The 16,678-nt window shown below is 48.8% G+C and overlaps 2 protein-coding genes across 3 annotated transcripts in view; both read left to right on the forward strand.

Moving 5' to 3' along the window:
* Positions 1-965, forward strand: part of LOC115833529 (rho guanine nucleotide exchange factor 18-like) — a 40,767-nt gene extending 39,802 nt beyond the window's left edge. Inside the window, exons 12-13 of the mRNA XM_030807685.1 lie at positions 61-83; positions 441-965. Of these exons, the coding sequence (XP_030663545.1) occupies positions 61-83; positions 441-965 (548 nt within the window). The remainder of the gene's footprint in view (positions 1-60; positions 84-440) is intronic.
* Positions 646-16,678, forward strand: part of LOC100581805 (rho guanine nucleotide exchange factor 18) — a 78,900-nt gene continuing 62,867 nt past the window's right edge. The window contains exon 1 of one of the 2 annotated variants that reach the window (XM_030807772.1): positions 646-773. The gene's annotated coding sequence lies outside the window, so the exon portion shown is untranslated. The remainder of the gene's footprint in view (positions 774-16,678) is intronic. The other variant, XM_030807773.1, reaches the window with a different exon arrangement.

Raw genomic sequence — 16,678 nt, forward strand, 5'->3', positions numbered from 1 at the left:
CTCTCCATTTCTTGGACTCTCCCCGCTAAGACTCCCCACCACTGGGGGTGCCCCCCTTAGGTACCTCCAATCCTAACGAGCCCGTAGGAGCCCACTGACATCCCCTCCAGGCATCCGTTGATTCTTCCAAAACACCCCCAGCTCCACTGTCCTCCCTCGGGGTCCCCCCAACCCCGCTGTCCTCCCTCAGGGTCCCCCTAACTGTGCTGTACCCCCCTTGAGATTCCCCAACCCGCTGTCCTCCTCAGGACTCCCTCCCCAGCCCCGCTAATCACCCAGGCTTCCGTTAACCCCACAAAACGCCCACCTAACCCTGCTGCTGTCCCTCTGGATCCCCGCAACCCGGCTGTCCCCTCAGAGCCCCCGGCCCTACTGACAGCCAGGCTTGCATTGATCTCCTTCAAAAAGCCCCCCAACCCCGCTGACCCGCCCCTCAAAAGTCGCCCTCACCCTCGCCGCGAGCACCCTCCCACTTCGGTGCCCGCGCCCCTCTCAAGGCCGAGCCGACGCCCCCTCCTCGCGGCTCGGGGAGCAGCAGCCTCAGGTCCCCGGGAGCGCCCCGCCCTCGAGGGCACGCCTCCTTCCGGGTCACGCCCTCTGCCCCGCCTCCGAGGCGGAATCGCGCATGCGCCGCTCTCATCGCGCGGCTTCCCGCTTCCGGCTCCCAGCTGCTAGCTACAGTGGATCCGGGGAGGCCGGGCGGAGGCATCGGAGGCGGCTGCGAGAGTGGCAGAGGAGCTGGCGGAGAGCGGCCTGCGGGCTATCGGGCCGAGGTGAGGGCGGCGGCGGGGCGGTCCCAAGGAAAACGGGGCTCAGGAGGGGGCCCTCGGTCTCTTCAGGGGGTGGCCTGGGGCGCGGGACCCCTGGGGCTGCCTCGGGCCTCCCGCCGGCTCCTGGAGGACTTCTCCAGGCAGGCGAACCGGTGCTGGGGTGCAGGTTGCTCCTTCAATGCATGGAGGCTCTAGGCGGCGATTGCAGGGTGCAGAGGTGCAGACGATGCCCGCCGGCTCCATCCGAGCCCCAGCCAGTCCTGGGGTGCTGCAGCTTACTCTCCTCCAGGAGAGGATAGGAGGGGTCACTCGAGCCCCAGCCTCTGCTCCTCGTTCAGGAGCGCCCGGGGCGGGACCAGGGATGGAATGGAACCCACCACAATACCCAGCACCGTCGTATTTCAGGCCTCCCGGGAGAACCCTCACATCCCGGAGCAGACAGCCCTCCCTGGCAGGGAGCGTTTGGGTGCAAAACCATGAGAACTATCTGTGCCATGGGTTTTCGTTTCTTGTATAAGAACTCAGTTGGTGCTTTCACTGCGGACGGGAACCAGAAGCTTTCCCCTGATCCTTGTATGTTTCGTTTTGTTTTACGTTTTTAAATTTCAACTTTTATTTTAGATTGAGGGGGTACATGTACAGGTTTGTTACCTGGATATATTGCGTGATGCTGAGGTTTGGGGTGTGACTGATCTCGTCACCCAGGTACTGAGCATAGTACCCAATAGTTAGTGTTTCAACCCTTGACCTCCTCCTTCCCTCCCCGCTCTAGTAGAGCCCAGTTTCTGTTGCCTTCTTTGTGTCCATGAGTACCCAAGGTTTAGCTCCACTTACAAGTGGGAAAGTGCGGTATTTGGTTTTCTGTTCCTGCGTTAATTCGACCAGCACTTGTGTGTTTTGCTGTAGCTATCTGCCCCTTATCTCTTGCTCTGTTGAGATTAAAGCCTGGACCACAGGGTTAAAAAACGTTCTTAAAGTTTTACCACGGAAGCGAAGCGGCCAACACAACTTTTTCCCCTTTGCCTTGTTTTCTCGGAGATGAAGCTCCAGCCAGTAGCTTTGAAGGGGCGCATTCTCCTCCCATTGACCAGAGAGAGAGTTCAGGACAGTATAGACAGCCCAGTGGCCAAGGGATGAGTTTTGCAGGTGTCTGAGTGAATGATTAATCCTCCAGCTGTAAGAAGTGTCAGGAGCGGCCGGGCGCGGTGGCTCAAGCCTGTAATCCTAGCACTTTGGGAGGCCAAGGCGGGTGGATCACGAGTCAGGAGATCGAGACCATCCTGGCCAACATGGTGAAACCGCATCTCTACTAAAACACTAAATTAGCCGGGCATGGTGGCGGGCGCCTGTAGTCCCAGCTACTCTGGAGGCTGAGGCAGGGGAATCACTTGAACTTGGGAGGCGGAAGTTGCAGTGAGCTACGATGGGGCCACTGCACTCCAGCCTGGCGACAGAGCAAGACTCTGTCTACAAAAAAAAAAAAAAAAAAAAAAAGAAGTGTTAGGAGCGCAGGCTTGAGGTCAGATCCGAGCTGGGTTCTGGTCCCAGTTCCACCACCTGTTAGCCGTGTAACTTCACTAAGTTTCCGTCTTCCCATCTTTAAAATGGGAATAAGAGTTGGTTAGGGTTTCTATGAGGTAATCTGTGTAAGGTGCATCACAGAAGTATCTGGCATACGGCAAATTTTCCATCAGTGTTATACACCCTTTGCATATGCGAATGCTCCCAGGCTTGGATGTTTGGGTTAACATTCCAAATTATAAAGAGTTTGGAGAATTTGAGCATCTCGGATGTTGTTTGGACCGGGTCAGGGTTTACACTTTATCAGTAGTTTGCTATTTCTGTAGGTCAACAAGCCTTTCTGAGAAAAAATAAAAAAAAAAAAAAGATGTGTTTGTTCTAGAGCAAAAAAGAGCAAACAGCTGGCAGGCATAATACATTTCATTTTTGTAAATGTTACTTTGTTTTGGTTTTGTATAGCTTATTTCATTTTTGTTTTCTTCTGAAATTAGTATGTGATTTTACTTAAAAAAATTTTGTTTCTTTTTAGAGACAGGGTCTCACTCTGTTGCCCAGACTGGAGTGCAATAGCACAATCATAGCTCACTACAGCCTGGAACTCCTGGGCTCAAATAATCCTCCTGCCACAAACTCCCAAGTAGCTGGGACTACAGGCATGCGCCTCCATGTCTGGCTAGTTTTTAAAAATTTTTTGGGCCGGGCGCAGTGGCTCACACCTGTAATCCCAGCACTTTGGGAGGCCGAGGCGGGCAGATCACGAGGTCAGGAGATGGAGACCATCCTGGCTAACACGGTGAAACCCCGTCTCTACTAAAAATACAAAAACTTAGCTGGGCATAGTGGCGTGCACCTGTAGTCCCAGGTAGTCAGGAGGCTGAGGCAGGAGAATGGCATGAACTCAGGAGGTAGAGGCTGCAGTGAGCCGAGATTGCACCACTGCACTCCAGCCTGGGCAACAGAACAAGACTCTTTCTCAAAAAAAAAAAAAAAAAAAAAAAAAAAGAATTTTGTGGGGCCTTGCTATGTTGCCCAGGCTGGTCTTGAAGTCCTGGACTCAGATGATCCTCCCACCTCGGCCTCCCGAAGTGCTGGGATGACAGGTGTGAGCTGCCACAGCCTGTGGTTTTTGTTTTTGTTTTTTTAACTGACAGATAATAGTGTATATGTTTATCATGTACAATATGACGTATTCTTGAAAAATGCAAGAAGAGGGGATGTTAAGTACTCTCACCACAAAAATGAGAGCTATGCAAAGTGCTGCATTTGTTACTAAGCTAGATTTAACCATGCCATTGTGTATCTATACTTCAAAGTGTGTTTCCTTTTTCTTTTTGAGACAGTCTCACTCTGGCGCCCAGGCTGGAGTACAGTAGTGTGATCTTGGCTCACTACAACCTCTGCCTCCCAAGTTCGAGCAATTCTGTCTCAGCCTCCCAAGTAGCTGGGATTACAGGCATGTACCACCATGCCCAGCTAATTTTTTGTATTTTTAGTAGAGGTGGGGTTTTGTCATGTTGGCCAGGCTGATGTCTCAGGTAATCGCCCCTCCTTGGCCTCTAAGAGAGCTGGGATTACAGGCATGAGCCACCACGCCCGGTCATATTTCATTTTTAAATGGCATACCTTAGAGAAGCAGAAAAGAGACCAGGCACCATGGCTCACACCTGTAATCCCAACACCTTGGGAGGTCGAGGCAGGCAGAGAGGCCAGGAGTTCGAGACCAGCCTGGCCAAAAGGGTGAAACCCCATCTCTACTAAGAAATACAAAAATTAGCTGGGTGTGGTGGCGTGCACCTGTAATCCTAGCTACTTGGGAGGCTGAGGCAGGAGAATCGCTTAAACCTGGAAGGCAGAGGTTGCAGTGAGCCGAGATCACGCCATTGCACTCCAGCCTGGGCAACAGAGCTAGACTGTCTCAGAAGAAGAAAAAAGAAAGAAAAGAGATTCTTTGGTTCTTTCTGTCTTTCTTTTTTAAATCGACTTGAGACTGTCCCCACTTTGAAAGGGGAAGTGGCACATGCATTGTTTCTGGCCTAGCTGTGGTATAATTTTCATTCTTGTCACACAGTAACAATTATGGCTTCAAGGCCATTGCCCTTTGTGGGCCAGGACCGTGGTGACTAGCTGCGCCTCCCTGGGTGTTTACCTAGCACGTGTTTAACATAGTTCAGATCGTGTGTCAAGATCTCCCTCATTCTCACTCAATGTTTCCATCTCTTCAAACTCTATGACTTACAAAACATTTTTGCTGCCACCTCTCTGAAAATCATTTAAAAGCCCAGAGACCTTATATGAAGTCCAGCCAATAGCTGTTTCTTTGTTATTTGTTAGGTAAACTTTACTTTCCCCCTGAGATGGTCAAGAACTACTGCGTTTTGAAAACCCTCTCTCTAGGTGCAAAACAGCACCAGTGGAAGCCCCACAGCTGCCTGGAGGAATTTTTTTGGAGGAGGATTGTGGCTGACCGGGCGAGGGAGGGAAACTGGGTAAAATAATGTCCTCCGAGAGCGTTCAGTGACAACAGTTCTTCTCATTTTTATGATGCAAATTAAGTTGTATGTGAACTAAATTAAGTTTGCTTGCTTCTCTGCTTTTGTCGGAGATAGATTCATAGTTTCAACTGAGTATAGAGTTCTAGTCTGGTTATGTTCGATATGTTCAAAGCAGTAGATACACTAACTTTTTTTTTCCTTTTTTTTTTTTTTTTTGAGACAGAGTTTTGCTCTGTCCCCCAGGCTGAAGTGCTGGAGTGCAGTGGCGCGATCTTGGCTCACTGCAAGCTCCACCTCAGGGTTCATGCCATTCTCCTGCCTCAGCCTCCTGAGTAGCTGGGACTACAGGTGCCCGCCACCACGCCTGGCTAATTTTTTGTATTTTTAGTAGAGACGGGGTTTCACCCTGTTAGCCAGGATGGTCTCGATCTCCTGACCTCATGATCCACCCGCTTCGGCCTCCCAAAGTGCTGGGATTACAGGCGTGAGCCACTGTGCCTGGCCTTTTTTTTTTTTTTTTTTGAGACAGAGTTTCGCTCTTATCACCTGGGCTAGAGAGCAGTGGTGTGATCACAGCTCACTACAGCCTCGACCTCCTAGGCTCAAGCAATCCTCCCACTTCAGCCTCCCAAGGAGCTAGGACTATAAGTGCGTACCACTGCGCCCAATTAATTTTTGTATTTTTCTGTGTGTGTTAGAGATAGGGTTGCCCAGGCTGGTCTCAAACTCATGGGCTCAAGTGATCCTCCTACCTTCGTCTCCCAAAGTGTTGGTATTATAGATGTGAGTCACCATGCACGGCTTCATACACTGATTTATGGTCATATATTGAAAAAATATATATTCTAAAGGTTTCACTAAGTACACATTTAACACATTGTGGATGGTTACATTTTTAATACACGTCACTTTTTTAATACAGCAGCTTTATTGAAATATAATTAGCACAGCATAAAATTCACCTTTTAAAAGTATACCATTTGGTGTGTTTTAGTATATTCACAGAGTTAAGCAACAGTCATCAGTGTTTAATTCCAGGGCATCTTATTATTTTTTTAAAAAAAACAGGGTCTTGCTGTGTTGTCCAGGCTAAATTCAAACTCCTGGGTTAAAGTATTCCTCCTGCCTGGCTGGGCGCGGTGGCTCACGCTTGTAATCCCAGCACTTTGGGAGGCCGAGGTGGGCGGATCACGAGGTCAGGAGATCGAGACCACGGTGAAACCCCGTCTCTACTAAAAATACAGAAAATTAGCCGGGTGTGGTGGCGGGCGCCTGTAGTCCCAGCTACTCGGAGAGGCTGAGGCAGGAGAATGGCGTGAACCCGGGAGGCGGAGCTTGCAGTGAGCCGAGATTGCGCCACTGCACTCCAGCCTGGGTGACAGAGCGAGACTCTGTCTCAAAAAAAATAAATAAATAAAAATAAAAAATAAAGTGTTCCTCCTGCCTTAGCCTCCTGAGTAGCTGGGACTACAAGCATCGGCCACCATACCTGGCTCAGTTCATCATTCTTATGTGTGGGTTTCAGGAGGAGAAAAAGTGAAAAGAGGGAGTTGGTCTGGAGAAAGTCTCAGCTCAAAAATGAAAACAAAAATTGGCCGGGCACAGCAGCTCACACCTGTAATCCCAATACTTTGGAAGGCTGAGGCAGGAGGACTACTTGAGGCCAGGAGTTCAAGACCAGCCTGGATAGCATAGCAAGAATCCTATCTCTACAAAAAATTGAAAAATTGGCCAGGTGTGATGGCTCACACCTGTGGCCCCAGCTACTTGGGAGGCTGAGATGGAAGGATTGCTTGATCCTGGGAGGTCAAGGCTGCAGAGAGCTGTGATCACACCACTGCACTCCAGCCTTGGCAACAGAGCAAGACCCTATCTCTAAATAAATAAATAAATATTTATAAATGAAAAGAGGGAGTCCTGAGCAGGTGCTCTCTCATTGCAGTGTGGGATGGAAGGAGGGGAGGACGACATCAAATTACTTGGCAGGAATCTAGCGTCATCTTGCATAGAGGGACATCCCAGTTACGCTCCGTGTACGGATACCTCTAATTTGCTGAGGTTTCATTTGAAGAGCGAAATTGAATTTAAAAACATTAGTAAGTTGGGAAGTTATCCACAATAGGGATTACCGGACTCAGTAGTTCCCTTACAGGGGTGAAATGGATAGTGACGGACCAGATAGAATGTAGAGCAAAGGATTTCAGCATCCTTGGGTGCTGGAGGCAGCAAGGGGTCAGCTCTGTAGCGCTGACAATGCCAGGGTGTGGTGGCCATGGTGGGCCCCTGTGACCCTTTGTGATGTCCACTTGGGGGATCCTAACCAATGAGGTTTTGTTTGTTTTGGTTTTGAGTCAGGGTCTTGCCCTGTCGCCCAGGCTGGAGTGCGGTGTCACGATCATAGACCACTGCAGCCTCAACCTCCTGGGCTCAAGTGATCCTCCCACCTTAGCCTCCCAAATAGCTGGAACCACAGGCGCACGCCATCACACCTGGCTAATTTTTTTTATTTTTTGGAGAGACAGGGGTCTTACCATGTTGCCCAGGCTGGTCCTGAACTCCTGCACTCAAGCAATCTGCCCACCTTGGCTTCCCAAAGTGCTGGGATTATAGGCATGAACCATTGTGCCGTCCCTAAGAGAGATGGGAAAATGGAAAAATTGGGACCCTCATACACTGCTGGTGGGAATATAGGTTGGTGTAGCTGCCTTGGGAAACAGGTAGTTCCTCAAAAGCTTAAACCTTGAATTAACATAGGACCCAGCAATTCTGTTCCTCTGTAGATTCCTAAGACAAATGAAAACATAGGTCCTACACAAAAACTTGGAGAGGAATGTTCATAGTAGCATTATTCCAAATAGCCAGAAAGCAGAGACAACCTAAATGTCCATCACCTGAGGAGTGGATACATAAAATGTGGTCCTGCCATACTGTGGAATATTACTTGGCCATGAAAAAGAAAAAAACCTTGCTCAGTGAAAGACGCCAGTCCCCAAAGGCTACCTGCTGTATGATTCCATTTATATGAAATGTATACCACAGATGAATCCACAAGGACAGAAAGTGGATTAGTGGTTGCCACGGGCTGGGTGTAGTGGAGTGGGGAGTGATGGCCAAGGTAATGGGGTTTCTTTTTGAGGTGATGGAGGCATTCTAAAATTGATTGTAGGCTCGGCGCGGTGGCTCATGCCTGTAATCCCAGCACTTTGGGAGCCCAGAATGGGCAGATCACAAGGTCAGGAGTTCGAGACCAGCCTGGCCAACATGGTGAAGGCTGATCTCTACTAAAAATACAAAAATTAGCCAGGCGTGGTGGCATGTGCCTGTAGACCCAGCTACTCGGGAGGCCAAGGCATGAGAATTGCCTGAACCCCAGAGACGGAGGTTGCAGTGAGCCGAGATCCTGCCACTGCACTTCAGCCCGGGCAACAGAGCGAGACTCTGTCTCAAAAAATAAAATAAATAAAATAGATTATGATGATAGATGCGCAACTCTGTGAATATACTAAGAACCATTGAATTGGACGCTTTCAAAGGGTGAATTGTATGATATGAGAACTCTTTCTCAGTAAAGCAGTTACAAAGAGAGGAAGAGATGGGATAAGAACTGGAAGCACAGTGGCAATGGGACAGAATTTTAAGGAACGGTTTGAGACTGAGTAGCAGGAAGACTGGGGGGTAAAGCTAAGAGAACACTAAAGGAAAGGGGACCAGCTTGCCCTGTAAGTGGTGTGGGGCTAGGTTAATAGATTGCCTAATGCCCAGGAGAATGTCAGTGTGCCCACGTGCTGGTCCCTGCCACGTAGGACCATTTAGGAGAAGGTTACAAAGTGTGTCTGTGCCATCCAATGTGATGAGGTGAGAGCCTCGCAGCAGGTGTAGCCCAGGTATGACCCAGAAAGCCCTCTTGACCAACTGCTGCTGGTCAAGATAATTATATTATCACAATTTCTATTATATTATTGCAAATTTAAAATTGGGATAATGTAATTCACATACCGTAAAATTCACCCCTTTACAGTGTACAATTCAATGTGTTTGTTTTGTTTTTTCCAAGACAGAGTCTCACTCTGTCACCCAGGCTGGAGTGTAGTGGCACAATCTCGGCTCACTGCAACCTCCACCTCCCGGGTTCAAGCGATTCTCCTGCCTCAGCCTCCCAAGTAGCTGGGGCTACAGGTGCAGGCCAACACGCCCGGCTAGTTTTTGTATTTTTAGTAGAGATAGGGTTTCACTATGTTGGCCAGGCTGGTCTCGAACTCCTGACCTCAAGCGATCCACCCGCCTTGGCCTCCCAAAGTGGTGAGATTTCAGGCGTGAGCCACCATGCCCGGCCAAATCAGTGATTTTTACTATGTGCACAGAGTGGTGCAGCTGTCACTACTATAATTTCAGAACATTGTCATCACCCACAAGAGAAGCTCGCACCCGTAGCTTTCACTGCTCATTCCCCCATCCTCCCAGCCCCCAGCAGCCATGACCCTACTTTCTGTCTCTAGATCTGTCTATTCTAGACTTTTCATGTCAGTGGAATCTTACAGTATACTTGATGTATTAATGTGGCTTCTTTTACTTAGCATAACGATTGCAAGGTTCATTTACGTTGTTGCCTAAACTTAGCTCTTTCTTTCTTTCTTTCTTTCTTTCTTTCTTTCTTTCTTTCTTTCTTTCTTTCTTTCTTTCTTTCTTTCTTTTTTTTTTTTTGAGACGGTCTTGCTCTGTTGCCCAGGATAGAAGAATCATAGCTCACTGAAGCCTTGACCTCCTGGGCACAAGCGATCCTCCCGCTTTGTCCTCCTAAGTAGCTGGCACTACAGGTGTGCGCCACCGTGCCCGGCTAATTTTTTATTTTTTGTAGAGATGAAGCCTTGCTGTGTTACCCAGGCTGGTCTTGAACTCCTGGGCTCAAGAGATCCTCCTGCTGGGCTCGTGACTCACACCTGTAATCCCAGCACTTTGAGAGGCCAAGGCAGGCGGATCACCTGAGGTTGGGAGTTCAAGACCTGCCTGGCCAACATGGCAAAACCTCATCTCTACTGAAAATACAAAAATTAGCCAGGCATGGTGGCTGGTGCCTGTAATCCCAGCTACTGACGAGGCTGAGGCAGGAGAATCACTTGAACCCGGGAGGCGGCGCAGGTTGCAGTCAGCCGAGATTGAGCCAGTGCACTTCAGCTTGGGCAACAGAGTGAGACTCCATCTCAAAAAAAAAAAAGAGATCCTCCTGCCTCAGCCTCACAGAGTGCTGGGATTACAGGTGTGAGCCACTGCACCTAGCCTAGTTATTTGTAATCTGTAAGAAGAAATGTGAAGGAATGGTAAGGAGCACCTTGCCAGAGGCAGGTACGGGCTGCCCTGGGGCCGTTTCACAGAGTTGACCTGACCTTGTGTGTTCATTGTTGATCCCTTTCCTGTCCTGGCTCCAGGGAGCCAGTTAGATGCTCGAGGGGCTTCTTGGGCTGCGTTCTCTGTTGTCCTGTAAATACCGACTGATCTGGACAACTGTTGTCAAGTCACAAAAAGCAGAAACACAGTTAGGTAGAAACCCAAAGCAAACCCGCTCTGCGAGGCTGAGGAAGGAGGATCTCTGTCTTTTTTTTTTTTTGAGATGGAGTCTCGCTCTGTCACCCAGGCTGGAGTGCAGTGGCTCAATCTCGGCTCACTGCAACCTCTGTCTCCCAGGTTCAAGCGATTCTTCTGCCTCAGCCTCCCCAGTAACTGGGATTACAGGCGCCCCCCACCGCACCCGGCTAATTTTTGTATTTTTAGTAGAGACGGGGTTTTGCCATGTCTCAACTAAAAGGCCTTTTAGATAGATTGTGGAGCTAATCCCACCTGAACATCCCAGTCCTGGAGTATTTTAGCATGAGGGTAGCTCTCTGTTGGTCTGGAAGATTCGCCCGATGGTTGGGCCTGAAGACAGGGGCCTCTGGGACTCTCTTGTAGCTCCTTCAGATGGGTGCATTTTGTTTTGACCAAAAACAGAACATTCTATACCATGGCCCATTGGGCACACATAAAATAATAGGATACAAAGTGTTACCAAACTGTACTCATCTTTACTGTGTGCGACAGACTCAGGTGCTTTATTTTTATTTTTTTGAGAGATGGAGTCTCACTCTTTCACCCAGGCTGGAGTGTAATGGCATGATCTTGGCTCACTGCAACCTCTGTCTACGGAGTTCAAGCGATTCTCCTGCCTCAGCCTCCCCAGTAACTGGGATTATAGGTGCCGGCCGCTTTGTCCAGCTTATTTTTTGTACTTTTAGTAGAGACGAGGTTTCACCATGTCGGTCAGGCCTGTCTCAAACTCCTGACCTCAGGCAATCCGCCCGCCTCTGCCTCCCAAAGTGCTGGGATTACAGGTGTGAGCCACCGCGCCCGGCGAACTCTTTCAACTTCTAAAAGGTGGCCCCAGGGATTCCTCGGCTTGTAGCCATGTCATTCCACACCCTCCGTGGTCACGTGGCCTTCACCTGTGTGTGTGTTTCCACTCTGTATCTGTGTCTCTAAATCTCCCTCTCCTTTCTCTACACACCAGTCATAGGCTCTAGGGCCCACCCTAAATCGAAATTTCATCCCGAGATCCTTAACTAATGACCTCTGCCCCAGGCTCTCTTTCCAAAGAAGTCCACATTCCAGGGTTCTCAGTGGACATGAATTTTGATGGGACACCGTTCAGCCCACTTCAGGAATCTCCTCTTTCTAGTGATTTGTAAACAACATATTTGTTTTGTTTTAGTTTTTGTTTTTGAAACAGGGTCTTGCTCTGTTGCCCAGGCTGGAGTACAGTGGTGCAATCATAGCTCACTGCAACCTCTATCTGCCAGGCTCAAGCAATCCTCCCACCTCAGCCTCCTGAGTAGCTGGGACCACAGGCATGCACCACCATGCCTGGCTAATTGTTGGTTTTTTTAATGCTATTTTGTAGAGATGGGGTTTCGCCATATTGCCCAGGCTGGTCTTAAACTCTTGGGCTCAAGGGATCCTCCTGCCTCAGCCTCCCAAAACACTGGGATTCCAGGTGTGAGCCACCATTCCCAGCCTAGAACAAGTTTACAAGCTATTGGCACTCATTTCTTAGGCTCTTTACAACACAGTGATTTTCCAATATTTTGAAGTTGAAGTAAATGTAGAAGGTCTCACTCTTTAGAACCAGTTAATTGCAGAGAGGAAAGAGGAGGTCTTCGGGAGAACGCCAGATTCTTTTTGTTGTTGTTATTGAGACGGAGTCTCGCTCGTCACCCAGGCTGGAATGCAATGGTGCTATCTCGGCTCACTGCAACCTCCACCATCCACTTGGGTTCAAGCCATTCTCATGCCTCACCCTCCAAGGTGGCTGGGATTATAGGCGCGTGCCACTACGCTTGGCTAATTTTTGTATTTTTAGTAGAGACGAGGTTTCACCATGTTGGCCAGGCTGGTCTCGAACCCCTGACCTCAGGTGATCCACCCACCTCGGCCTCCCAAAGTGCTGGGATTACAAGCGTGAGCCACCACACCTGGCATCCAGATTCTTTTTGAAAAGCTTCTAAATCTGAATTCTCTGTGAATATAATTTGCCAAAAAGTATGAGTAGAAATCTGATACTACAGTCTGTCAAATGTCTGGCCGTGTGCCTATACTCCATATAATCTGTTCCTTCCCCTGCATTCAAATACCACCTTCATCAAACACAAAAGTTTTATGGATTCAGAGAGGGCAAAAAACAAAGCTGTACCAGCTGCCTACCCCTGCACCTAGCTTACAAGCTGACCTTGAGACACAGGATACGTTAAAATATATTCAAGCTCACACTGTTGCAGTTCTAAAAGGAATGCTAATGAAGGTCTTTGCAAGGTTCTGGAATTTTCCTAGCATAGGAGCTGGTTGCTGACTTATATTAATAGTTATAGCCGCCTGGCACAGTGGCTCACGCCTGTAATCCCAGCACTTTGGGAGGCCGAGGCAGGCGGATATGAGGTCAGGAGATGGAGACCATCCTGGCTAACACGGTAAAACCCCGTCTCTACTAAAAAAAAATACAAAAATTAGCCAGGCGTGGTGGCGGGTGCCTGTAGTCCCAGCTACTTGGGAGGCTGAGGCAGGAGAATGGCACGAACCCGGGAGGCAGAGCTTGCAGTGAGCGGAGATCGTGCCACTGCACTCTAGCCTGGGCGACAAGGCAAGACTCCGTCTCAAAAAAAAAAAAAAAAAGTTATAGCCATCATACTCAGGATGGTAGGGAACTTGAGATGCTCAGAAACCAACCACTGGCCAGGCATGGTGCCTCACGCTGGTAATCTCAACACTTTGGGAGGCCAAGGTGGGCAGATCACCTGAGGTCAGGAGTTCAAGACCAGCCTGGCCAAACATGGTGAAAACCCCGTCTCTACTAAAAATACAAAAATTAGCTGAGTGTGGTGGTGGGCGCCTGTAATCCCAGCTACTCAGGAGGCTAAGGCAGGAGAATTGCTGGAACCCGAGAGGCGGGGGTTGAAGCGAGCTGAGATTGAGCCACTTTACCCCAGCCTGGGAGACAGAGTGAGACTGTGTCTCAAAAAAAAAAAAAAGAAAGAAACCAACCTCTTTGCTACTTGTTTGTGGCCTGTTTGCTCCCAGCATGGGCAATTTCAGGGCTCCGGAATTCAGTAATGACTTTGCACAGCGAATCCACTTTGCCACTCCTTTTATTCCGGTTCCTTCTGCACATCAGGGATAGCGCATTGGGAGTTCCCAGACTGCATGAGCCCAGCTGGTTGCATTTGAATTCTTGGAAATAGGCCCTCCCTTACAGAACAAACCAATTAGATATAGTAGGCCAGGGACCAGCAAACTTTTTCTGTTAAGAGCTAGGTAGAGGCGGAGATGGGCAGATCATGAGGTCAGGAGATGGAGACCATCTTGGCTAACATGGTGAAACCCTGTCTCTACTAAAAATACAAAAAAATTAGCCAGGCATGGTGGCGGCGCCTGTAGTCCCAGCTACTCGGGAGGCTGAGGCAGGAGAATGGTGTGAACCCGGGAGGCGGAGCTTGCAGTGAGCCGAGATTGCACCACTACACTCCAGCCTGGGTGACAGAGCCAGACTCCATCTCCCAAAAAAAAAAGAAGGTGTAGTAGGCTGGGTGTGGTGGCTCATGCCTGTAATCTCAGCACTTCAGGAGGCTGAGGTGGGCAGATCACTTGATCCCAGGAGTTGGAGACCAGCCTGGGTAACATGGTGAAACCACATCTCTACTAAAAATACAAAAATTATCCAGGCATGATGACTTATGCCTATAATCCCAGCTACTTGGGGGGTGAGACAGGAGAATTGCATGAACGCGGGAGGTGGAAGTTGCAGTGAGCCAAAATCGCACCACTGCCTCCAGCCTGGATGACAAAGTGAGACCCCGTTTCAAAAGAAAAAAAGAAAGAGCCAGATAGTAAATATTTCAGGCTCTGCAGGCCACATAGCCTCTGTCACGGCCACTCAACTCAAAAGAAGCCACAGACAACAGAGAAACAAGTGGGCGTGGCCGTGTTCTGATAAAACTTTATTTACAAAAACAGATGGCCAGCCCACAGACAGTAGGGGTTCACCAGCCCCTACAGTAGACTCATCATTTTTACAGTTCTGTTTCTAGGGCCCCGATGATCTGACTGTAAATTTGGCGAGGGATGTGGCTTAGGGAACAGGAGGCCCTCAGCTGTCTCATGAGCTCAGCAGCTGTGTCCCAGGTTGGCCTCTTCACAATCTGGGCCCATCCATGAGCTCCCCAAGGGGCCCCTCTTTATCCTGCAGTGTGTTTTTTAAGGGAATAATGATCTGTTGTGGTATTTGCAAGCCTAGGGGTATTCAACATAGAGTTTGAGTCCCCCCAGATTAAAACAACAAGACCAGCTGAGTGCAGTGGCTCACGCCTGTAATCTCACACTTTGGGAGGCTAAGGCGGGAGGATCACTTGAACCCAGGAGTTCAAGACCAGCCTGGGCAACATAGTGAGACCCCATCTCTACAAAAAGAAATAGATAAACTTAGCCACGCGTGGTGACTACAGGTAGGTAGTGTGCACACGTAGTCCCAGCTACTTGGGAGGCTGAGGCAGGAAGATCGCTTGAGTCCAGGAGTTCGAGACTGCAGTGAGCTGTGATTGTACCACTGCACTCCAGCCTGGGCAAGAGCGAGACCCTGTTTCTTAAAAAACAAAAAAAGACCTATGGCAGTCCCAGTCCATGCTATGGAAAGATTGGCCTCTGCGAGAGTTTGGATTAGATTGGAAACTCCCTGTGAAGAGTCTTTTTTCTTTTTTGAGATGAGGCCACTCTGTCACCTAAGCTGGAGTGCAGTGGTACAATCTTGGCTCACTGTAACCTCCACCTCCTGAGTTCAAGCTATTCTCCTGCCTCAGCCTCCCGAGTGGCTGGGATTACAGGCGCCTGCCACCACCTCCAGCTAATTTTTGTATTTTTTAGTAAACACGGGGTTTCACCATGTTGGCCAGGCTGGTCTCAAACACTTGACGTCACACTTGAGCCGAGGCCCACCTCGGCCTGCTAGAGTGTTGGGATTACAGGCGTGAGCCATCACGCCTGGCCTGTGAAGGGTTTTTCTTTTTCTTTTTTTTTTTGAGATGGAGTCTCACTCTGTCACCTAGGCTGGAGTGCAGTGGTGCGATCTCAGCTTACTTATTGCAACCTCCGCCCTCCGAGTTCAAGTGATTCTCCTGTCTCAGCCTCCCAAGTAGCTGGGATTACAGGTGCCTGCCACCGCACCCGGCTAATTTTTTTTTTTTTTTTTTTTTTTAGTAGAGATGGGATTTTACCATGTTGGCCAGGCTGGTCTTGAACTCCTGACCTCATGATCCACCCACCTCGGCCTCCCAAAGTGCTGGGATTACAGGCGTGAGCCATCATTACAGGCGTGAGCCATCATGCCCGGCCTGTGAAGGGTTTTTCTAAGGTTCACCTGCCTTGACATCATTTCAGTTCCGTTTTTCCAGAAATGCAGTGCCCTTGAATAATTTCCCCACCCATTGAAGGCAAACAGGTTTCTTTCTGGCATTCTGCACACCTGTTTTTCTGCCCTGCCTTCCGCCTGTGACAGTGCTTTTGATCTGCTGAAAGAGAAACCCCCGGCCTCTCTCAGGTGTTTGGTTTCCTCTGCCCTTCTTAGAGCCACCTCTGCTGACATTTATTTGCTGTTTATTTCCCACATTAAAATTGTTGGCTTGAAATATATATATATATATATATATATATATATATATATATATATATATATACACACACACATATATGTATACACATATGTAACACATATGTATACATATATATGTATATAAATCTTCCAGCTTTCTGGAAGATTTCAGCTATGTAACTAGACCTGAATTAATCTTTTCAGAATCAGTTTTCTTTTCATCAGAATGTTTTTCAGGGGCTGGGCGCGGTGGTTCACGCCTGTAATCCCAGCACTTTGGGAGGCTGAGGCGGGCAGATCACCTGTGGTCAGGAGTTCAAGACCAGCCTGGCCAACATGGTGAAACCCCATCTCTACTAAAAATACAAAAATTAGCTGGGTGTGGTGGCGTGCACCTATAATCCGAGTTACTTGGGAGGCTGAGGCACAAGAATCGCTTGAACCTGAGAAGCAGAGGTTGCAGTGATCTGAGATTGTGCTATTGTACTCCAGCCTGGGCAGCAGCGTGAGACTCCATCTCAAAAAAAAAAAAAAAAAAAAAAAAAAAAAGTTTTTCACCCTTGTCATTTTGATTTCTGCCCAGTCAATAGAATTAACATAATTGTTTAAAAGATGCCACACACTGCCCGTCCTGAGAAGGCCTCAGGGGGTGGAATTGTTTTGCTGGGACCTCTTATACTTCAGCATCTGGCCTGTACCCAGTGTCAAGAGAAATACTCATAAGGCAGATGCTTTTT

This window comes from Nomascus leucogenys, unplaced genomic scaffold (genome assembly GCF_006542625.1).
Source record: "Nomascus leucogenys isolate Asia unplaced genomic scaffold, Asia_NLE_v1 Super-Scaffold_241, whole genome shotgun sequence".
Lineage (NCBI taxonomy): Eukaryota > Metazoa > Chordata > Mammalia > Primates > Hylobatidae > Nomascus > Nomascus leucogenys.